This window comes from Saccostrea cucullata, unplaced genomic scaffold, assembly GCF_032062105.1.
Source record: "Saccostrea cucullata isolate Sc308-1 unplaced genomic scaffold, CSIRO_AGI_Scuc_v1 ctg492, whole genome shotgun sequence".
In the NCBI taxonomy this organism is placed as follows: domain Eukaryota; kingdom Metazoa; phylum Mollusca; class Bivalvia; order Ostreida; family Ostreidae; genus Saccostrea; species Saccostrea cuccullata.
The window spans coordinates 155,038-180,128 of NW_026931306.1; the positions used below are offsets into that span (position 1 = coordinate 155,038).

At 34.6% G+C, this 25,091-nt stretch overlaps 1 protein-coding gene across 1 annotated transcript in view; it reads right to left on the minus strand.

The window, feature by feature from the left end:
• LOC134232130 (protein bicaudal C homolog 1-like) overlaps positions 1 to 25,091 on the minus strand; it is a 262,980-nt gene that overhangs the window by 83,091 nt on the left and 154,798 nt on the right. Inside the window, exons 12-14 of the mRNA XM_062714082.1 lie at positions 6,312 to 6,468; positions 3,932 to 4,015; positions 2,191 to 2,353 (exon numbers count right to left, since the gene is read on the minus strand). Coding sequence (XP_062570066.1) covers positions 2,191 to 2,353; positions 3,932 to 4,015; positions 6,312 to 6,468 — 404 coding nt within the window. The remainder of the gene's footprint in view (positions 1 to 2,190; positions 2,354 to 3,931; positions 4,016 to 6,311; positions 6,469 to 25,091) is intronic.

A 25,091-nucleotide genomic window follows, 5' to 3' on the forward strand; every position in this document is an offset into this window, starting at 1 on the left:
TAGCCTTTGGCTCAGGTGAGCAAAAAATCGAATGTTTACCATCCAGATTTCCTAGGGGGCCATCTCAAAAGTTGTCAAATTTTACTTTTGGACACTATGGGAATTTGTTGGAAAAGCACCAAATTACCTTATTTTTTCCATATTTTTTGTATTTCTGCCCAAGAGATCTCTTTTTCATTCAAGTAGATGAAAGTCATTGTAACAAGAGGCCCATGGGCCACATCGCTCACTTGAGAAGCTTTGACCATGCTGTTCTTCACCAGATTTCCCCCTTGTAATACATATTGTGACCCCACCCTACCCCACTGATCATAATTTGGACAATTTGAAATTTATACTATCCCAGGAAGCTTCCACATAAGTTTCAGCTATTCTGACTCAGTAGTTCTTCAGAAGAAGATATCTAAAGATTTTTTCTATATATTTCTATATAAAACTTTCATTACCCATGGTGGCCCCGCCCTACCCCCGGGGTCATGATTTGAACAATTTAGAATCTACATTACCCCAGGATGCTTTCACACAAGTTTCAGCTTTTCTGGCCCAGTGGTTCTTCAGAAGAAGATATTTAAAGATTTTTCTTATATACTGTAAACCAACTTTTATTCACGACGACTTTATTTCGCGATCTGTTCGTAAATTGGCGTAAATTTGTTCGGGATGATTAATTTTCGCATTCAAGCCTTTCTTTGATCTGTTGTTAATACAACAAAGACTTTCAGGACCAGTTCGCTGCAAAAGTTATTCGCGATGACGATGCTCTCATGAACCTCACGAAAATTTCTCGCACACGAATAAAAGTTGGTTTACAGTTTTTCTATGTAAAACTTTCATTCCCCATTGTGGCCCCTGCCCTACCCCCGGTGGTCATGATTTGAACAATTTAGAATCTACACTATCCCAGGATACTTCCACATAAGTTTCAGCTTCTCTGGCCCAGTGGTTCTTGAGAAGAAGATTTTCAAAGTTTTTTCCTCTACATTTCTATGTAAAACTTTGATTCCCCATTGTGGCCCTGCCCGTTTCAGCTTTTCTGGCCCATGGGTTCTTCATCAGAAGATTTTTTAATGATCCCACCCTATTTTTGTCTTTTCTTGATTATCTCCCCTTGTGAGGGGATTTGGCCCTTCATTTTAACAATTTTAATACCTCTTCACCCAAGGATGCTTTGTACCAAGTTTGGTCGAAATTTGCCAAGTGGTTCTTTAGAAGTCGAAAATGTGAAGTTTACAGACGGACGGACAGAAGACAGACAAAATGTGATCAGAAAAGCTCACTTGAGCCTTATATAACGGCTCAGGTGAGCTAAAAAGTCACCAAGCATGGTGGTCCGTATTTATACTGGTGATGTCACATGGGTTTTAATTTATTTGAAAAGCGAGCCCACATGTTATTAGTCAAGAAATTCTTGCGATTAAGTGATTAGCAATTCTGTAATCCAATGATATTCTTAGTAAATAATATATCATCATGAAATAAATTCTAAAATGAAGCCAAGTTATTGAAAGGAGCAGGTTATAAAAAGTAAAGAAGGTTAAGTTTGGTGTGGTTTCAGACTAAATGTTAGTAACTTAACTGGTTTTACTCATTTAAGTTAATGCCAAACCCTGATAAGGTAACAATGACCAAACTAGTCCGAAATATCTCACGTTTTTCAGACCTTTTCACAATTTTGATATTTTAAATGCCAGAAACTCTGCGTCAGAACTCTGGTCAGAACCGCCACTATAAAAACTTTACCATCTCCAACTGGAGCCTATTTTCATTACTTGCAAATCAATTTAATGCCGAACTTGCAATTCATCAATAGAAAAATGCCTATAGTATTCACCAGTATTGATGGAAAGAAAATGTCACCCCACATTTTGATACAGATCTTGCAAGATTTTAAAAATGCACAAAATGATCGACGACAAAATTGATAAATATATTCACCGGACTGTTTATTTTATAAACTAACAATTTAAACGATGCTGGTGAGTACTAAAGAAATTATACCATTGATAAATTCAGCATTTAACTTCCTTTGCAAGTATCGAAAATCAGCCCAAGAAAGCCGTCTCCAGATGGAGATTGCGAATTCCCAGTTATCGTAATGGTGCCGGTTCTGACAATTTCCTGGCTGTAAAATATCAAAATCGAGAAAAAATCTAGAAAATGTCAGATATTTTGAACTATGACCAAACTTACGTTAAAAACTGATTGCTGTTGTTGAGACTGCTCTCTAAAGAGTGGCTACCACTCAACAGACTTGCTGTGTAAATGGGTCTTCCTCGTTCTGGGCATTCTGTTGCATTACTTGATTCCAGTTCAAAAGAAATGCCTTCTTTTTGCTGAAGTGAGGACAACTCCACTACAAACAAACACAAAACAAGAGGTCAATGGGACACATCACTCACCTGAGCTAGGAAAAGCAAAAATCAGTTCAGAATTGAGAAGTTATAAAATAAATGTGTTTCCGATATTTGATCATCTATTGACCCAGAGGTCTTGCCTATACCTACAGGGAAATAAGTATACCTGTATACATTTGAAACTCTTTTGAATTAAAAAGAAAGGCTTAGATGTTCTTGAGAAGAATTTTTTTTGGATATATCTCCTCTTTTTTCTATAAGTTTGATCACTCTTGTGCACCCAAGGGTCATGATTTGTACATACCCATGCAAGTCTTCACTACCTGATGATACTTTAATACCGATATAACTAATCAAAAATTTGTTGTTTGTGAAAAAAATCTTATATATTCTTTCTATAACTTTGATCCGCTCTTGTGGTCCCTCATCCCTACCTTGAGAGGTCATGATTTGAACAAACCCAAATCTACACTACCATATAATCCCTGCCATTTTAAGTGCCCCAGACCTTAGAAAATTATGAAAAGGGGACGGTTATTTCAGTATTCTCTTTATGATATTTACTTTTATGCCAGGTTATATTGAAATCAGATCCAAACTGTAGGAGGAATAGCATTTTGAAAGAATTCACAGAAATTTCTATTTTTAGTTACCACAGCAATAAATTTTGAATAGTGACCTGGCTTTCATAATTCTAAGACAGAAGCACTGTTGCGGAAGTATATTAAATATTATGCAATATATATATTTATTATATAGTCTATTTATAGTCCCTATATAATCTATACAAATGTAAACAGTTCATAACACTACATATTCACTGGATTTTAGGCCGTATTCACCGGAGGGTCAATGCGCGTGCAACGGCATTGTGATGTCACAATCAAAATATCAAACAACGCTGTAAACAATGGTTGCAATGGCCGCAGCGAGCTACGTATCAGAGCAGAAAAACAATTATTCAAACCTATTTCAGGATTATTTTTTAACATTTGGACGTCTTACACATAGCAAAACTCGGAAAGGAAAACACGGAGGTTACAAAGAGTAATCTGGAGTTGTTTTTTTTTTATTTTCAACAATGGAAGATCGCAAATGAAAATGGTGTCGTCATACAGCCTTCAATGTCTTATAGTGTATTTATTCAAATCCCGACTATATAAAACAATTATGGACTCTTTTGGTGTTGAATATGGTTTGTTATATTCAACACCAAAAGAGTCCATAATTGTATAATATTGCAGCAATAAATTTTTAATAGTGACCTGCCATTCATAATTCTAAGACAGAAGCACTGTTGCAGAAGTATATACAAGTACATTTAGAGCAGAGGTCCTAATAGTGTAATATTTAACGCATTGGATTTTAATGCTGGTGATTTTACATAGAAGACCTTCTCATTACTTGTGATGAGTTTCTAGTTCTTTTGATATCTACATTTTGCTGCTATCAATTTTGAATTTCTTCTTGTATGTATTTCTCTTTACTTGTATGCCCTAATTGGCCCAAAATTGGTGTTAATAAATCTGAATTATCTTATCCATAGTAACAGCAATCTTAAGTAAGCTAGTACAAACCTGCAGAGTGGCTCCTTCCAAATCCTTTGGGATATTCTCCTGAGCTAATACTTTGTTTATTGTCATGAAGAGCATTTTTGGGATCTGTAAAAAAGAAATTTTCATGTAATTGCTTTGAACTCTTGATAAGATTTGACAGGGTAAATCCATAGTGCTATCAACAAAAGGCCTATAGGTCTTGATTTAATGTACCAAAGCACAGACACAAAGATTTTTCAGAGAATTAATGCATTTTCACTACACATGCACATGTATTTCAAATACAGTCCCATCCCTATCTAAGAAGCCCTGACCCTGGGTGATTTCAGTTTCAAGATTTTTGTATAAAATGAATGTATTGAACAAAATGTAATTCATTTACGACATCTGCAGTGTTAAATTACATCAATCATTTATGACAGTGAATTTTTGGTCATATGACAAACATGTTTATATACTAGCTAAGGATTGTCCTAGATATACGTGAACTTTTGAAATTCAAACTATACTCGAACTATATTCGTAACATTTTTTCCAGAGCCCAGTGTTAATTATTATTTTTTGTAAACCTTTCTGCTTCATACACACTAGAATGTGATAGAAATTTTATTTTATGCATGCTTTAAAAAAGACATATATCCCACTGTGTACTAAAAAGTAACAATTAAGTCTTGCAACTTCATTTGCCCCTTTCCTTTTTTTCCTTTTAAAAGTAATCACTGACAATAAAACATTTTTACCTGTATCCTTAATAAATGGACATTAAAGTTTAATTAATAGATGGAGTGGGGGGGGGGTCTGGTCAGAAAGTCCCAAATTTTTGTCGTGTTTTACTATAAAAAATGTAAACTGAAAGTCTAATGTTGTAATATATAAAGAAATTTGGTTGCGAAAACAAATGAAACCCACCCCCTTTACAAAATAGGATTTTCGGGTTCGGAGATATATTTCCTTTCTTTTTCAAAAACTTTCAGGTTATCCATATAAATACTTTTTCCGAGGTTGATCAACCTCCCACGTTTAAAAACCATACTTCATCCTGTATCCTATTGAGTTGTTCAATTACATGTACATGTATATGTAAAACAAACGTTATAATTACAGCTCTTTTTCCCCTTCAATCCCCTCTTTGAAAAACCCTTGAACACCCCCCCCCCCTTAAAAAAATTCTAGATCCGTGCCTCTATACCGACCAATAATGTGCATGTTACTACTGCTTCATACATGCACTCATTATAAAGTTAAAATGTCCTTTTTCAGAACGCATTAATTAGTAATTTACATGACTGTACACATGTTTCGAAAATACATTTTGTAACTTAATGATTGACATATTTAAACTAAACTTCAGAAAGTGTTAGGTAAATAAGGTATGATTATCGACTTAAAAAAGAAATTGATTTCTCATCAAAAGAAATGGTATATATCTTAAATTTGCGCAGTTTCCATGTTCTATCCTTTACCGAATTCAAAGTCTATCAATTTCTTTGAAGTGATTATTACTCGGCATATCATTGGTTGAGATAAGGATTATTGCAGTTAGACTAACACTGAAAACTTATAATAAATGTAAAATATGGAAATAAATATTAAATGCGGCAAAATCTACTGAACAGGCAGAGATGATAATCCGATAAATTTTATTAATTAAAGTAGTGATCAACTTACACGCTGAAATCAGCAGCCGAATTTTTGGCAAATGAAATCTACTAACTTCAGTACAAATATTACTTCATTCTGAGATATATCGTATGAAAAATGAAAAAAAACAGTTTGCGAAAACATATAGATATTTAGCGATTTTAGAAATGGTTTGTTACCCCCTCCCCCCCCCCCCCCCCCCTTCGAAAGTGATACGAATGAGCTGATTAAAACTTTATCAGAAATCTGCAAATTTATGTTATGGTTTTAAAAATCTAAATACATGCTTAATTATTTGTGTCTGAAAAAGGATAATTAAATTAACAAAGTACACATGTAAGTTTATAATCATTATTGTAGTGAATCCTGGAAGATGAATTTCGTTTGATATCAGTTGAGTGTGTTATACACTTGCTGTGATCAGAGCTAAAGAATTTGAAAAGTGTGATAAACATACAGCGCCCCTGGCCCACTGGCAGAGACCCAATATATTTTTTAAACAGGTGTGAACTCAGAACTGACCATAAGAATGTTTCAAATCACTAGACAAATTCTTTCCGCGTAAATAGACTTTCAAGGTCACCTAGCGTCATGCGATTTTGATTGGCAGGTGATGCATCCTCCTTTGCTAGCTATACGTGTAGGCCAAAAATGGCATAATTGTTCTTCCTTTTGCTCAATTGTCCATCCTTGTCTCAAATGTGTCATTGTACATAAAGCAACTATTACTAAATGGTAAATAAAAACACTCGTCATTTACCTAATGTGGACAATGTCACATCTTTATATTTGGATTCATCAAGCTTCTTATCACAGTTGTTTGGGAAAGTTTTTTCTTCTTTCTTTAATCCCAGTAAATGTGAGCGTGCCATATACATATTTGCAGAATTACGTTCAATACTTTTAACTATCACAGACTACAAAAAAGAAAAAAAAACATGAAATCATACTAGAATATAAGTTTAGAGTGGGTTTTATTTAGCTTAATTTACAAGAGGCCTTCAATCACGTACTCTTCTAAGAGCCAAATATAGCTTTCAGAAAAAATCCTTTAGTATGTACAAAGGTCTACCTCATGTAAAACCAATGATGTTTGTTGCATTTGATGGCTACATTACTGATATCTTTGGTCCATATCTAGCAAATGGCAAAAACAATGATGCTAGTATTTTGAACAACAGGCCCATGGGCCACATCACTCACCTGAGCACTGTGGCTAGGAAAAGTAGAAATTGGTTTATTATTGAAAAGTTTAAATCCAAAAGTAGTCCCATGACCAATCATGGCTTTGCTATTCTTGAGAAGAAGATTTTTAAAGAATTTCCCTATATTTTGACAATATTTTTGGTTTTAAAGGTTTTGTAGCTGTTAATCAAAAGGGTTGTACTAAAATCCTGGGGAAAAAATTCTTCTTTCTTTTCCCTATATTTTCTCAAAATAACTGATAGCAAGCATTTTCATTGCTAATGCTGGAAATTATCAACATAAAGAATCAAAGTACTGAAAGTACTGATAGACGGAGGCTTGGAATGGGCATGTTTGTTTGTCTCATTGGGAATTTTTTATTCATATTCTGACCCCAACATTTGCCTAGGGTGGTTGACTATATCTTTTGAACAGTACATACCAGGACATTTATACTTCACATATGTATTCTTTGTGGAAAGACCTTTCATTGGATATACTAAAAACCTTGAACTTTTGACCTTGACTTTCGAGATTTCCATACCGGTACTTATCAAAAAACTTTAACCTTGGCCATTATTTTGAATGGTAAGGAATACTGCTTTAATACTTCACATACATGTATGTAATCCTTGTGAGAAGACCCTTAATTGAATACCAAGAACTCTGACCCTTTGACCTTGGAATTGGACCTACTTTTAAAAAGCAAACCTTGACCATAACTTTTAAAGGTTTAAGGTTAGTGCTCTCATACTTTACATATTTAATCCTTATGACAAGACCTTTCATTTGATAGCAATTAGACCTTTGACCTTGGAGTTTGGCCTACTTTTAAAAAAAATCCTTGGTCATAACTTTTGAAGGGTTAGGGCTTCATGCTTCACATATGTATTCATTATGGAAAGACCTTTCATTGCATACCAACAATCTTGACCTTTTGACCTTTACCTTGGAGATTTCAGTACTTATGGAATAACTTTAGCCTTGGCCTTCTTTTAATTTCACAATTGTATTTCCAGTAAAAATACCCTACTTTTGGTATCACTATATTAAATTTGCATTTAAGAAAAGTTTAATCTTCGCTATACATTACCATACGGGGGCATCAGAGTTTCACTTGAACATATCTTGTTCATTTATGTTATCATGGTCTAACAGAATTTACATAATTTACTGAATTCCTAATTTTCATCAAAACAACAAACCACTCTAATTGCACTAAACTATATTAATTTGAATTCTTCAGTGACTTATGGTAAGAGCTTCCTGAAATGTGAGAAAGCCAAAAAGTACTTCTATAAAGTATCTCTAATTCTTCAGGACTAAAAGGAGCTGAGATACAAACATTCAGATATATCGATGCATAGATCTACATGCACATTCAACTTTTAATTAACTTATTGATTATGTTATAATCAAAGTTTATTATCAAAATAACAAGTTTCACACTTTGCATTGTTTCCCTTATTGTACCTCCATACTTTTCCCTTGTTGTACCTCCATACACAAGTCACGTGGCTTTGTTGACCAATCATATCAGTTTCAGCCATTCTATAAGTGTCCATCAACAGTACCGTTTTGTTTACCTTTTTACAGTTCAATAACTTTATTATCTATCTTTATTTGTGATTACTATGGATTTACGATGACTTATCGAAATTTGCAACAAGATATCTTAATGCTTTGAAGTCTATTTCGTTGGAATATAACATGTTTACATTCTGACTGTGATTTCTGTGGAGTAAACCCAGTGTGCTTACTATAAGGGATCAATTATCGAGGACAATTTATGTTTCATATCTCATATGTACTTTGTTTATTTATTTCATAATGCCTAATATGAAAAGAAATAGATCGAGATCAGCAACAGACGAATAACAAGTTGACCAACCAATGTCTGAGCCGTCTGAAAGTGACACTGTGTTAACTTCCAATATGTTGCGAAACTTAGACAGAAACAATCCATTGAATTGGACTGTTGCAGAATTACGTGAGAAGTTATATGGTTTGGGAATAGCTGTTCATAAGGGATTGTCAGCGACAGTGTTAAGACAGTTATACAATGAAAACAAAAGTCATGTGATTGACAGAACTCGGGAAATAGACTTGGGCGGAAATGACTTAAATGCGGACCCCGTAAACAACAATGGCAAACAACAAGCATTGTTTTCCTCTTTCCAGATGATGGCGCAGTCCTGTACTGCATTACAAAATACTGTAACATCATTACTTCAAACAGACAAAGAGATAGAAGAGGACAACCTGCTACAGAAATTTAATACAGCATTAGGCCTACAGAATACAGTCACTGAAGCTGATAGAAGTGCCTACCAAGTAACGACACCTGCAACAAGTGGAGCCACAGGATATTCAGGTACTCAATCTCAATTTTCTACGTCGCACAATAACATGAGTGTCTCTTCAAAAGAAGTTGGACAAGTCGATTTGGTTTCGACAGATCTACGGAAGAAAATTCTAAGAGGCGATGATGTCAATCTGTGTGCATTGTTAATTCCCTCTTTTGAGATTCAAACGGAGAAAAAAGAGGACAAGCTGGATAAACGTTTGAGTAGAAATTTGACTATCAGTGAATTTGTTACGGCTTTCTGACATTACAAACAAATCATGTGTGCCCCAACAGCATACCCTTGGAGGCAAAATGAACTAGATGGATATTTAGCTCACATAATAGAAGTAAACAACATCTGGCCCACCAAGTTCTTCGAATACCATAAGCTGTTTTCGGCTAAATGTGCCATTACTTTGAAGCAGAGAAACATTTTGATTGACTGGTCAAAGGGAGACGACGAATTACTTAAAAGAGTAGTTGCGGGTGCAGAGGTAAATTCTTGCGACGCTTGCAATTCTATGGCTCATGTCATCTCCATGTGTTTAGAGAATGTAAGCAAGAGTACAGATGATGTGAAGCAAGCAGGAGGGAAACAGTACCATCGAAAAGATAAATATGATCGTCAAATTTTGTACCATGAGGGCGTGCCAATTTGTAATAACTTCAATTACACAAGATGTGCCTTACATTATTGCAGAAGGGCACATGTGTGTTCTTCCTGCATGTCCCCAAAACACGGAAGAAGCAAATGCTCTGAATCAAATGCAGAGAAAACAACATCCAATGTTAAAACAAAGAAAACAACAATTGAACCTAAAATGTGACTAGATAGTGAATTTGAGACTAGTATGAAGGCAACAACTCCCATAAATGTAGAGAGATTACAAGTGAAACTAGCCAATCATCCAGATAAAAACTTTGTTAAATATTTAATAGATGGATTAAGTAATGATTTTGACATATTTATGGGTGATGATCTTAACATTGATAAACCTTTTGAATGCAGAAACCTTAAAACTGCAAGACAGGACCCACATACAGTAGAACAATTAATTGATGCTGAAGTTAAAAAGGATTTTTAGTGGGTCCATTATACACTTTGCCATTTTCAAAATACAGAGCGAGTCCAATAGGAATTGCAACAGGGAAATACTCAGGAAAGAAAAGATTAATTCTTGATCTTTCATCACCACATGAGAACAGTGAAACAGACAGTATAAATGATTTAATAGACAAAGACAAGTGTTCCCTAAGATATGTCAAAGTGGACGATGCTATTAAAAAGATTCAAGAATTAGGAAGAAATGCTATTTTATGCAAAACAGACATAAGTGATGCCTTTAAGCTTATACCCGTGGATCCAACATTATGGCATTTATTATGTATCAAATGGAGAAACCAATATTACTACTTTGTTCGTTTACCATTTGGAAGTCGCAGTTCTCCAAGGATTTTTGACTGTTTATCACAAGCTATATGTTGGATAGCCAAAAACAACTATGGTATTGACAATATGTTTCATATATTAGATGATTTTCTCACTATTGATAAATCCCAGATATGATTGGAGAAAGAACAATGGCTTTGCTTTGTACTCTGTTCAAGCATTTAAATATTCCTCTGTCTATAAAGAAAACAGAAGGACCTACCCAATGCTTGGAGTATTTACGCATTATATTGGACACCAATAAAATGGAAGCAAGACTGCCTTTAGAAAAGGTGGACAGAATTTGTAAATTCATCAAAGACTTTTTGAATTGTCGATCTGTGACTAAAAGACAATTATTGCAGTCGCTTGGTCATTTTAACTTCGCAGCTAGAGTAATTTTACCAGGACGACCTATCACCTCGCAACTGTACACGGATGTCTCGTCCACCATAGGATATGGAGGATATATTTTCATGGACATTGGTTTGCTAAATGCTGGCCACAAGAACTGAATACATGTATGAAACAACCTATCTCCATGGCATTTAGAGAGTTGTATCCGATAGTAGTTGCTGCTTTGCTATGAAGACATTTGTGGGGAAGGAAACAAATTCTATTTCATTATGATTACTCTGCAGTGGTAGAAATAATCAAAAAACATCGCTCATCAGACTTACCAATTTCAAATTTGATGAGAACCCTGTGCTATCGTGCTGCGAAAAACAATTTTGATATTTATAGTGAACATGCACCGGGAATAATCAATGTTATAGCTGATTCTTTATATCGATTACAGATTCAGCGTTTCAGGCAAGCGGCACCTCTGGCCGACCAGACACCGACACCATGCCCGGACATATCTCAAGTAATGTGGAGCTTGAACAAGTAGTGACAGAATTGATGGACAAATCTATTTCAGTGAACACCAGGCCAGGACTGTTTATCAGCAAGGTTTTCAAGTGTATAAACAATTTCTAGCTATGTACAATGTTAGTTTTGATCATAGTTTCCCTCCTATATCACAGGAACTTCTTGTGTATTTTGTAGTTGATTGTCAGCATACTTTGTCTTTAAAATACACCACTATTAAGTTTTATTTAAGGTATCCGATCCATATTAGCCTCAGAATCAATGGAATTGAATGCATAAATAGATATGTATTGGCTGAATACTCTGTGTATTTAGAACTAATTTTCATCTTTGAGTATCAGAATGTTAGTGGGACATGTCCTAATTTATGACCTTTTCCTGCCCTTGACGAGTTATCTCCCTTTGATTTTACTCAATAAAAATTAATTTTAAAAAAATCTGTCTGGTAAAAAAATTATTTTAATTTTTTTTTCTATTCCCAATTATCAAATACATCTTTCCACCAGAGCATTTTTGATATTTGTAGTATTTATCTTTTTATCTTGAAAAACTTACTTCCTTCCATAGACTTCAATGCAATCTTTTATAATTAATTTCTGCTTAGATAATAATTTTTTTGAAAATTTCTCATGGTAAATCCCTTTCTACTCTAAAATGCTTTAAAATAATATCAGGATATTTTACAAACAATAGATAATTAAGGTTAGAAAATTTGGTCCTAATATGGGTCGGATACCTTAAGTGGTATTAGATTTACATATTTAGAGAAAGGCATACCAAATCCTTTTCAGTCAAACTGTCAATCGATGGAGCATTTGAAGTTGATTTTGAATGCCATAAGGAAAACTGAATCAAATTCTGGACAATTGACTAGACTTCCAATAACTGTTGATATTTTGCCAAAAATTTGTTCAATGTTGAGAAAAGATGTTTTTGATGTTTACACAAACATTTTACTTGAAGCTATGTATACTGTTGCTTTTTTGGTTTTTTCCAATGTGGCGAGTTAACAATTTGAACCAACTTTGATCCTACTTGTCATTTAACTTGTCAAGATGTACAAATTCAAGAAAAAACTGTGAAAATATTTTTGAAAACATCAAAAGTAGATAGGTTTCATAGAGGCACAAATATTGTTTTGTATTCAAATGATTCAGACATTTGTCCAGTTAAAGCAATTTGCAAATATATGCAATTTTGAAAATATTCCAAGGCTTTAAAAGATGAACCATTTTTTGTAACAAATGTTAATTGGTATTCCAGTAAATCGGACCTTTTTTTATTGAATGTTTAGAGCAAGTTTTAGACAGAATAGGTGTGGATTCTACAAAATACAATGGACATTCTTTTCGAATAGTGGCAGCCACTTCGGCGGCATGCGCTAGGATGGAAGATCATCTAATCAAATCTTTAGGTAGATGGTCTTCAGATTGTTACACTAGATACATTCAAACTCCTCAGTTAGTCCTTCGAGATGCTCAGCATAGCATGTTAAATTGTCAGAAATAATTTCATCTTCATTATAAGATTATCTACTGGTATCAAGATAGCAATTTGTATTATTGTATTTTGCCATTAAAAAGATTTCTATTATCATGTTTAAAGTACATGACTTAAATTAATTCTGTGCACAAACCGATTGTAACATTTCACTACAACTTATTCTGCATTTATTTATTTTCCCACACTTGGGCTCATGGGGCTGTCTTGTCATCTGTGACAGATTCCAATCCAACTGCATTTTTGGCATACACAATGGTTATACCATTGATTTTTTCCCAAGCATGGAAAATTGTTTTGAATTGAACCATGCTTTATTGGTTATGGAATACTCATTGAACTAGTGTTATTAATTTCCTTAACCTTAAACTTAGGAACTGCAGCCATGACATAAAGTAAGACAACACAAAGTTAAGTTTGGGCAGACATAACCATGATTTATTTGTTATGCAATGAAATATAAAATACATTAGACATGTAAGTGATAATAATCAGTTGAATGAAATCATGGTTAACCTCTAACTAAGATCTACACAGACTCACACTTTACTCTCATACAAAAAAAAAAAAAAAAAAAAAAAAAAAAATTTCGTGACCTTTCCCCTTTGCCAGTTCTCAGAAAAGTGACGCTTTCCTGGAAAGTTGCAGATAGTTATTATGAAATTACGTCTTTTGATTGGTTAATTAATTTGTTTTTATTTAAAAATAACTCAATCAGGGCTCTGATTGGTTGAGAGGTCCCTGTCGCCAGGGGGCGCCTGGTACTTGACCAGTGGCAATATTGCCTAGAGGGTCTCCCTCTATTGTTTTGATTTACGTAAGTAGATGAATGCCCCCTAGGGGGTACCCCTCAATTGCTACTAATTGACCATTAATTAAAACCAAAATGGCGTCAATATAAACAATAAAAATAACATAAATAGCGACGTACAAACAAATGAAATTGTGAAAACATATAATATACATTGACATTAACACTACAGAAACATATAACACGAAAAGAGACTGTTACATGATGGTAAAGTGCCTTAGATAAACGAAGCATGAAACGTATGTGTTACATAACATGAGAAGGCACGTTACATAAATTAATAACAATTAAACACTGTTTAATATTATATTAATTTCCTTAACCTTAAACTTAGGAACTGCAGCCATGACATAAAGTAAGACAACACAAAGTTAAGTTTGGGCAGACATAACCATGATTTATTTGTTATGCAATGAAATATAAAATACATTAGACATGTAAGTGATAATAATCAGTTGAATGAAATCATGGTTAACCTCCGTGTTATTTACATATGAGCATATACTTTTAATGTTTAGAATTATTCTGATTTCTCACGTGCTAGTGTTCATGTTCATATAGGCAACATTTGCCCTCAGCCTGCATCTTACTCAGGTAACCAACCTGCTACATACTTCTCATCAGGTGCTAATGAACATGGCGACACATAGACAAGCCTACTTGTCCTCAGCCTTCATTTTTGTTCATTTCACAGAGTAATGCGAAGTTTTTTAATATTGTTTTTATGTTTATGTATTCCATTTTCATATATAGTACTTTGTATATTTATTCTTAGTTTGTTGCATGAGCCCTACAGGCAAACATAATATTTGAATAAATTCAGTCATAATTCAACTTCGTATCCTGTTATTTTTGAGAACCAGAAGTCTCTGTCGAGACTGTAGCTCTACTGGTTTGTATTTATAACAAAGGATGAGAAAAGAAGCCATTGCCATCAGACCAAAACTGTAGAAGGAGTAGCGTTTTAAAGGAATTTCACAGAAAATTCTATTTTTAGTGAGGAATTTCACAGAAAGTTCTATTTTTAGTAACATGGCAACACTGCTCAACGAAATCGAAAACCGATGCACTATTCTATGTATCTTAGTGTAGTCTACTTGTGTGCCAAGTAATATTGAAATCAGACCAAAACTGTAGAAGGAGTAGCATTTTAAAGGAATTTCACAGAAAATTCTATTTTTAGTAACCATGGCAACATCGTTCATCAAAATCAAAAACCGATGCACTATTCTATGTATCTTAATGTAGTCTACTTGTGTGCCAAGTAATATTGAAATCAGACTAGAACTGTAAAAGGAGTAGCATTTTAAAGGAATTTCACAGAAAATTCTATTTTTAGTAACCATGGCAACACCGTTCAACGAAATCGAAAACCAATGCACTATTTTATGTATCTTAGTGTAGTCTACTTGTGTGCCAAGTTATACTGAAATCAGATCAAAACTGTAGGAGAAGTAGCATTTTAAAGGAATTTTACAGAAAATTCAATTTTTAGTAACCATGGCAACACCGTTCATTGAAACCAAAAACCGATGCACTATTTTATGTATCTTAGTGTAGGCTACTTGTGTGTCAAGTTATATTAAAATCTGACCAAAATTGTAGGAGGAGTAGCGTTTTGAAAAATTGTTTACAGACAGACGGACAGACAGACAGACAGACGGACGGACGACCGACGGACACCTTACTATTGCATAAGCTCTTCTGGTCTCTGACCAGTAGAGCTAATAAAAATTCTGTTGTGTTGGGTATGAACATCAAGAAGATGCAAATACTTCCAACATTATGAAAATATTAAGCAGAACAAATGCCTGTTTGGGTGCAGATCATGAAATGTACTAAACTCGACAGGTATATGTTGTCCAGTGCACATTAATCCTGACTTCCAAATTCTTACTTGACTGGTGATACCTTTAGAAAACATTTGAATCTAGGTGAAAGTTGACTCCGCAAAATGTGCCATCCCATTGTTTTATTAAGTTATTACACCGCCTTTACTAGATTTCGGGGATTCAACGATACCCTAATATCCAGTATTATATGCGATTTTACAGATAATACCCAATTTCATTGAAAATCCTTCAAAACAAGCATTCACCCAAAATGTTCGGAAGAGGGAATGTTTTCAGAGTTATGTGTTACTTTCTTAGGTCTAAAAATAACATTTAACATTTAAATGAAGCATCATTTTTTTGTAAATTTACTTTTTACCTTACTGTATTCATTTTTGTGACATGACCCGGCGAGTTTTCCTTTGAAGTCAAGCATACTGTAACTGCGATACAGAACACTTTTTGTGGGCGTTTCTTATGCAAATGAGCAGAAACTGTTCTGTATCTGCAAAATATCAACGATACAGTACGGTTTATTTTTAGCCACGACGTAAAGCTGTATCTGTATATACAGACACAAAATCGTTCATTCGCATGACACATTTATGTAGTACTGTTAGTATTTACTCAAAATTTGAGGTGAATATGAATAAAATTTTAAAACGGAAATTTATCAGTGTCGGATTCAAAAATTTAAGAAAAGAGGGAGTGGGACAGTTCACAAATGACTACTTTGAACACCCCCCCTCCCCCTAAAAAAAAAATCAGTGGAAAATCGTATTTCGTGGGGTTAGGTTTATATCCAACCAAGAACTATGTGCGTGATATCGTTACTTGTTGATAAATTAAAAAGCGTATGTATACACATTTACCAAAAATCATTTACGAAAGCCAAAAAGAAAAAAAAATCAAGCAGGGTGGGATGGGGGCGGGGCACCAGTGATAACTCGGATCCCCTTTGGTTACGCTACATTTGATTAAAACCATGAAGTTAAATATGGATGGGCCCCCTTCCTTTCATCTGTTTATTTCAATTTTTTATATGACGACCGGAGGAGGACATTGTCGAACATTTCTCTCAGATTACATTCTCCCCGAAGCATTTTTGTTTCAAAAATATTGCTGCACGATTCTTATATATCAAAATATTTTGCAATACATGTAATTAATTAAGTCGAGGCTTAAATTTAAAAAAATGTCAGCAAGAGCTGTATAGAGAAAAAAGCACTACGCAATAAAATCTAAATTAATTTTTTTTTGGACAACAAATTATATTATGCATCCCCTAAATAATTATTTTAAAATGATAAATACCTGCACGTCCGCCTCATTCGGCGTTTCAGATGCGAATGCTTAAAATGGGACACTAAATCAGCTTTCTGCAAAATCATCTGATTGGTTGAGTGATATGTACCCAATTACGCATGTAAATTAGTGAGGTCATAAGAAAGGTCATGTCACAAGTCATTTAGAATACTCGTTTCCTACTGTATCAGAGATACAGGGCGGGGCCCGGCTCGAGCTATCGCTCTCGCCTCAAGCCCCGCCCTGTATCTCTGATACAGTAGGAAACTCGTACTCTAAATAATACTTAATGTTATCATTAATTAAAAGTAACAGATAATTCTTAGAACATCCCCCCTTTCGAACATTTAAATAAAACGTGCTAGTCTGCCATGAACAACATTTCTACCATGCATTAGGTTTATTAATGTCTTATTCAGAGCGAAATTACGAGTTATTCTTGGGCATTTTTAAATACATGTTTTTCAGATTCTGTAGTCAAATTTTCTCTAACTTGGCGTAGTTTAGTAACCCTTGGACTTCCGGTCAAGGAACTGTCATTCATGCTTTTAAAACACATGAGCCTGATGAGTCGTTATTTAGTGTATACGAGGGTCATTCAAAAAGTTCGTAGACTTTTGTCCTAACTTTTTTATTTAACGTCATATTATATCCAAATTTGGTACAAATATTTTAACAACAGATTCAAATAATTTGAGTAAAAAAATTGGAATGTATCCTCATATTTATTAAAATTACCAAGGATTTAGAACAGCAAAAATGGGGTCACGGAGCACCGTCAAAATTGGGTAATTTTCTAATTTTCACTTTATAGTATTTACAGCTATACATCTAATAAATGGAGCTGAAACAAAATAAAATTTACATGTTTAAATAAAGTATTGCTGTATTAATTAAAATGAAGTCAGGTTATGTAATATCTCGTTCCATTTAAAAGATATCAGCTTCTAAATACATATGGACTTGATTAAAAAAGGCAAAAAACCATGACGTTGGAAGACGTCACGGAGCAGCAAGTAGCAATAAAATTAGACTTTACATTCGGGAAACTTTTTCTAAAAGCTTAAAAGATCTTTATAAATCAAGATCTGTATGAAAAAAAATCTGTGTATTTGTATTAAGTTGAAAATACAATTTTTGAGTGGTAGCGAGTTTGAATCGGATGATGGATTGTCTGCAAAGAAACAGGTTAAAGTTAAAAATATTGTCAAAAGAGTTAGGAATGTCATTGAACGTGATGTGTGCTTCAATGTTGCAGAAATAATAAAGTTGCATGGTAAATCAAAGAATTTGAAAACAATAACATTCTAATTCAAGCTATATTTGTGCAATTGTTAGCAAACCAGGTGTTAAGTATTGTGGATATGTGTTTTGAATGGAGAAGACGCAACAAACCGTGTTTGAAATAACAAAAAAGTGTATACTTTTGACAAACTTTCTCAGCGTTGTTTTTGACGTTACAATATTGGTTAACCGTGCTCCGTGGTAACAAAACATGTTGCTTTCAATTTTGGCTAATGTGAGTTCTGTTTAATCAAATGGAATGAAACTTCACACTTCGACAAAATAAATGTTTATGTTTACGAAAATGTGTTGATCAATAATCTTGTAATAATCAGATGATGATGGGAAGCATTGTCTACGTATTTTTTGAATGACCCTCGTATTTGCATCTGCACCTCTCCTTTTTTATTCATGTTGAGAATTTCCAGCATTAGCAATGAAAATGCTTGATATCAGTCACTTTGAGGGAATATAGGCATTACATCCGGAAAAGAAGAATTTTTTCCTCAGGATTTTAGTATAATACTTATGATTAACAGCTACAAAACCTTTAAAACCCAAAATATTGTCAAAAATTTTATCAAAAATGCAAATTTTTTTTTTCTGTTAAGAGAGCTAAAAATCACCTTCCAGTAATGGAATGAATTTGCAAAGTAAAATATATATCCTAACTTTTTTGGTACATAGTTATATCCTGTATATAATTTTCACCCTAAATTTAGGGTGTTGCCTTTCTTTTGATTGTGAGTATATATCTTTTAAGGTGGAAGGCCACACCAACTTTTTATATTATAGATCTTTTTGTCATCCTTTTTAAACAATGGTTTCAGCATTGAAAGGCAGACATTAGCTCTTAAATATTTTATATTAATTTTTTTGTATTTTTTCAAAGAAAATGAAAAAAATTATTTACATCCAAATTATTTGTTCTCGGGTTAAAAGTTTGCTGTAAATGAATGCATCATATAAGGCCACACCAATTTGTAATATAGTTTTTCGGATTTTCAAAAATAACAAGAGGCCCAGGGGCCACAGCACTCACCTGAGCACATCGGCTAGGAAAAAGCACATATCAGATCAGAACTGAAAGTTTACTGGGGGGGGGGGGGGGGGGGGGGGGTGGGGTGAATTTTAGATTTGAACAAACTAGAATCTACACTACCTGAGGATGATTCCATATAAATATCACTAACCATGGCTTTGAAGTACTTAAAAAAGAAGATTTTGAAAGGTTTCCCAATATATCCCTATGTAAAACTTTGGTCGGCCATTTTGGCCCCACCCTAGCCCCTGGCATTATGTTTTGAACAAACTTGAATCTAAACTACCTGAGGATGATTCCACATGAGTTTCATCTTTCCTGGCCCAGTGGTTCTTGAGAAGAAGTTTTTTTTAATGTTTTTCCTATATATTCTTATGTAAAACTTTGGTGGGCCATTTTGGACCCATCCTAGCCCCGGGGTTAAGATTTGAACAAACTTGAATCTACACAACCTGAGGATGATTCCACATGAGTTTCATCTTTCCTGGCCCAGTGGTTCCTGAGAAAAAGATTTTTAAAGATTTTTCCTATATATTCCTATGAAAAACTTTGGTCGGCCATTTTGGCCCCATCCTAGCCCCGGGGGTCATGATTTGAACAAATTTGAATCTACACTACCTGAGGATGATTCCACATGAGTTTCATATTTCCTGGCCCAGTGGTTCTTGAGAAATAAATTTATTGCAGGTTGATAAATCTAACTTGTTTATATCGAACACGTGGTTGCTATTTATAGGGTGTAAGAGGTAACGCGTAGTAATACTTGTTAAACGGGTTATGTAGAGCATGACTGGCATGCTCTGTGATTTTTATAGTCATTCGAGCTCAAGACTTTGCGCTTTTTACACGCATTACAATGTCGAACTCTGAAAGTATCCTGTTGGGCGGGGATACAGATAAGAATTCTTCTACTAGTGCTACAGCGACGGATATTTCAGACACATTTAATCTATTCAAGTGTTATCTGGATTCTTCCTTGAAGTCCTTTAAGAAAGAACTTTTAGACTGTCAGGAGGGCCGTGAAATCGACTTAGAGAAAAAACTTAAGAAGGACAAAGCGTCTTCTTTGAAGTCTACTGGCAATAAGATACAGTTTGAATTCAACGAGGAAATTATTGCTGATTTGCAGAAGTTGCAGAAAAGAGTTAAACTCAACAGTGAGGGCGTCGCTCTTTTTGAGAGCATTATTCTAAGCTATCCAAGCCGTAATTTTTTGTCATCATCTGAATCCGATGCGATGTAACATCGGATTCAGATGATGACAAAAAATTACGACAAGCCAAAAACAGAGCGATGCGAGCCATTAAAGAGAAGAAGCAATTCCAGCCCTATAAGACACGCCCCTCGGGTTACAATGCTACTCATTCTAATAATGGCAGTATTCCTGCAGCGGCCGGAAGTCAGCAACAGCTTTTTCGAGGCTTTGGAAAACGAAGGGAACCATCAGCCTATGACATCTGTTTCCACTGCAAGTCAGCTGGTCACTGGAGAAAACATTGTCCCCTCTTCACCGCTGCCAATCAGTCAAGTACTTTCGGGTCAACAAGTAAATGATAAGTATGATGATTTTGATCTCATGACTTATGAAAACCTCAGGAATAGAGATAATACTGAATATGATATAATTGCTAAACATCAAGTATATCTGAATAATTTAGAAAGCTCGAGAGACTCTAAAGGAGTTAAAACTCGTTTACGAAATTCTTTAGAATTTTGGAAGAGTATAAATGCATCTGACTTCATTTTAAGCGTGATAAGCACTGGTTATGTAATTCCATTTATTATGCCACCAAGCCAAATGTGCATTAAAAATAATAAGTCTGCTTTGCTTAATGCTGATTTTGTTTCAGATACTGTTTCAGATTTGTTAGTTTCAGGTTGTATTTCAAAAGTGCCTTTCAAGCCTGTTGTGGTAAATCCGTTAAGTGTAGCTTTGAACAGCACTGGTAAGAAAAGGTTAATTCTTGACCTGAGTGTTTTGAACAAGTTTGTTAGAAGAGACAAGGTGAAATTTGAGGATTGGAAAGTAGCATTACAATTTTTTCAAAAGGGACATTATATGTTTAAATTTGACCTTAAGTCTGGGTTTCATCACATTGATATTTGCTCAGCACAACAAACATTCTTGGGTTTTTCTTGGGAAAATTCCTATTATGTTTTTACTGTTTTGTCTTTTGGCCTTAGTTCTGCGCCATATATATTTACAAAGTGCTTTAGACCAATGGTAAGATACTGGAGTCAGTCGGGCGTCAATATTGTATTATATTTAGACGATGGATTAGGGTTGGCTGAATCTTTCAAAAAAGGAGTTTCTGATAGTTTATTTGTCAAAGATTCATTAGAACGTGCGGGGTTTCTAGTTAATGTAGAAAAGTCTGTTTTTCAACCATGTCAAAAACTAGAATGGCTTGGGCTTTTGTGGAACTCTGAAATGTTTTGTTTATCTATTCCAGAGAGATGTATTCAGGACTGTAAGCAAACTTTAGAGGATTTATTTCATAAATTATCTAAGGTCACTGCAAGACAATTAGCTCAGTTTACGGGCAAGGTCATTTCTATGGGACCGGTTATTGGTAACATAAGTAGACTGATGACACGGAAGTGTTACGAAGTGATTGAGTCCAGATTTTCATGGGACAGTTTGATCAGGTTTGATAGTTCACACGCTTTTATGCAAGAGCTTGTGTTTGGTTTAAAAATTTAGAAAATTACAATTGTCGTTATATGAATGAGTATTCAAGAACATTTGCTATTTTGTGTACAGATGCTAGTTCTGTAGCTGCTGGGGCAGTTTGTCATTTATCAGATACACAATAGTATTTTCACAGTAATTTTTCAGAGTTAGAAAGTGCACCAAGTTCTACATGGCGTGAACTTAAAGCGATTCAGCTGGTATTGTTTTCTTACAAAGAGAAGTTGAGTGGTAAGTCCGTTAAGATATTGACTGACAGTAAAAACTGTGTTTTGATTGTCCAAAGTGGTAGCATGAAAAGTGATTTGCATGAAATGGCATTTTCAGTTTTTCATTTGTGTTTACAAAGGAATATTTCTTTAGATATCGCCTGGATTCCTAGATCTATGAATGAGAAGGCAGATTTCGTGAGTTAATTAGTTGATTATGATGATTGATCTGTATCTCAGGAATTTTTTGATTTATGAATGATATGTGGGGTCCCTATACAGTGGACAGGTTTGCAAGTTATTTAGATTCTAAGTTGCCCAGATTTAATTCTCTGTTTTGGAATCCTGGTACTGAGGCAGTGGATTGTTTCTCAAAAGATTGGATTTCCGATAACAATTGGCTTGTGCCGCCTGTTCATTTGGTCTTGAGGACGATAAGACATCTTTTGTATTGTAGATCATGTGGTACTTTGATTGTACCGTATTGGCCATCGTCGCCGTTTTGGTCAATGATCTTTGGGCCAGATTTAACTTACAGAAGTTATGTGTTAGACGTGATTGAGTTTAACGATACCAGTGAGATTTTGTGTAGAGGTACTTCAAAGCACTGTATATTTTTGGTACATATAAATTTACAGGATCATTACTAGCTGTAAGACTCGATGTTGCATGAAACATAGTATGACAAGGTCCAAGTACAGATGTACTGAGGGACATGGTCAAGTATATGAAAACATGAAGATTTTGACGTGTGTTGTATTAAAATAGAATGTTTTAAGCATGATATAAGTAATTTAACAAGTTAGAGATGAGATTTATATAAAAAAAAAAAAATAAAAAAAAAAAAAGACATGGTCCTAGTATACATTGGGTATTTAGTGACATGGTCTATAGAAGTTCTTGAATGACATGGTCCCTGTTCAAGCAGAGTGACGAGGTCGTGATTTTATATATGAATTGAAGATGATGCTAATGAGAATTTTTATTTTTACATTTTTCAGATATTTTCCGAATTGGAAGATGGAGTTCATTTCATACATCAGAGAAAAATCTAGCAGAGTTGAGGTTTTACTGTGAGAAATCTAAATCTGAGAATACTTATTGTAAATATCGTTATGCTTTCAATTCCTGGATTAAATGGTGTCAATCACAAGATCCAAAAATTCACCACATTCCTGCTACTGACATTAACGTTTCTTTGTATTTAATACATTTATCTAAGCAATACAATTCTGTTTCCAAGGTTAATGAAACTTTTTACGCAATTTCCTGGGCTCATGAGATTGCAGGTAAAGAAAACCCTTGCAGGCCTCTCGATTCTCTAAAATTGGGGCCGTTCAACGGCCCCGTTCCCAATGCAAAAAAGGTACCTTTTTTCCCAAAAGAAAGGTGTAAATTTCCCAATTTCCATCCAGAGTAAAATATTAATTAAAAAATAAAAGTCCGTCAAACCTAATCGCAAAAAAAAAACCCCAAACAAAACACATTTGCAAATGAAAGTGAAACTGTACTACTATTTTATTAGTTCGCGCCAAATGCATTCGTAAACTGGTTCGGGGAACCAGGTTATTGTTTTTACAAAAATGTATACAACTATGAGTGCAGAGTATCTTGTTATGTAGTTTCGACAAAAAGCAGCATTTTGGTTTCAAAAATAGACATTTCATTTAAACATTAGTAAGCTGCACCTAGAAACGTACCCGCGCTTCGGCATGTTCAGTCTCGCGCTGTATTGGTAAGCAAAGTTGCCCATGTGATAGAGGAAATTCGGGACTATGTGATTAGCGACTGTCATGCAGTAAGACATATAACCGCAATATCAACACTCAAAGATAGTAATGACAAAGCTAATGTACTTTCATAAACAGCCTACATACCCATGTTTGTTCTGTTCAACTGTTTATTCAAACCAGAGTTAGCATTGATGATAAAATGCTAGAAAAGCAAAATTTGAGGATTTTTTTTAATGAATTTGTGTTATCCAACTTTTCCCAAAATGACGATAATTTTCCCAATTTGAACGGCCCCGGCCCCAGTCCCAAAAAGTGGTGTGAGAGCCCTGCCTTGTCACTCATCATTAGTTATTTCAGTTTTGGAAGGATCTCACAGAATCAGTGGAAAACCTAGCGTTAAAAAAGAGCCTATTACTCCTGAAATACTTCAGCGCATTGTGGAACGTTACGGATCTTCAAGTAGCAGTTTACCGGACATTCGAATTTCATGTATGTGTTTATTAAGTTACGCAGCGTTCTTGCGTTTTTCAGAACTTGTCAACTTAAAGCGATCTGACATTGTGTTTTATAATGATCATTTATCTCTGTTTATAGCAAAAAGTCAGACAGACAAATATATGAATGGTAGTAATGTGATCGTTTCTAAAACAGATACTGTTACATGTCCATATAATATGCTAAAATTGTATCTGCAGATTGCTGATGTTCCACCAGATTCCAATTGCTTTATTTTCAGGGCAGTGACTTTTTGTAAGAAATCAGGTATTTATAAGCTAAGAAATACTGGACCATTGTCATACACTAGGGCTAGAGAAATACTGCTTGAGGCTTTGCAAACCTGTGTGGTGGATAAATCGAAATTTGGTCTTCACAGTCTCAGGTCTGGGGGCGCTACTGCAGCTGCTAATGCTGGTGTAAGTGACAGACTGTTTAAGAAACACGGCAGGTGGCGTTCAGACAATGCAAAAGACGGTTACGTTCATGAAAATGTACAATCACTATTGTCTGTGTCAAAGTGTCTGGGCATTTGATCATAAAATATTTGTGTGTATCATTATTGCATTTTTCTTTATTTTACCCCTTTCTTTGTAACATTCGAAATGCGCAAGTCTTGGAGCATTTACCCATAATCTGTATTGTTATGATTTTGAATAAGGCTGGTAAATATTTTATGTTCGTTTGAGATTGTTCGAATAAGAACATAAATATATTTATTGCAGGTTGATAAATCTAACTTGTTTATATCGAACACGTGGTTGCTATTTATAGGGTGTAAGAGGTAACGCGTAGTAATACTT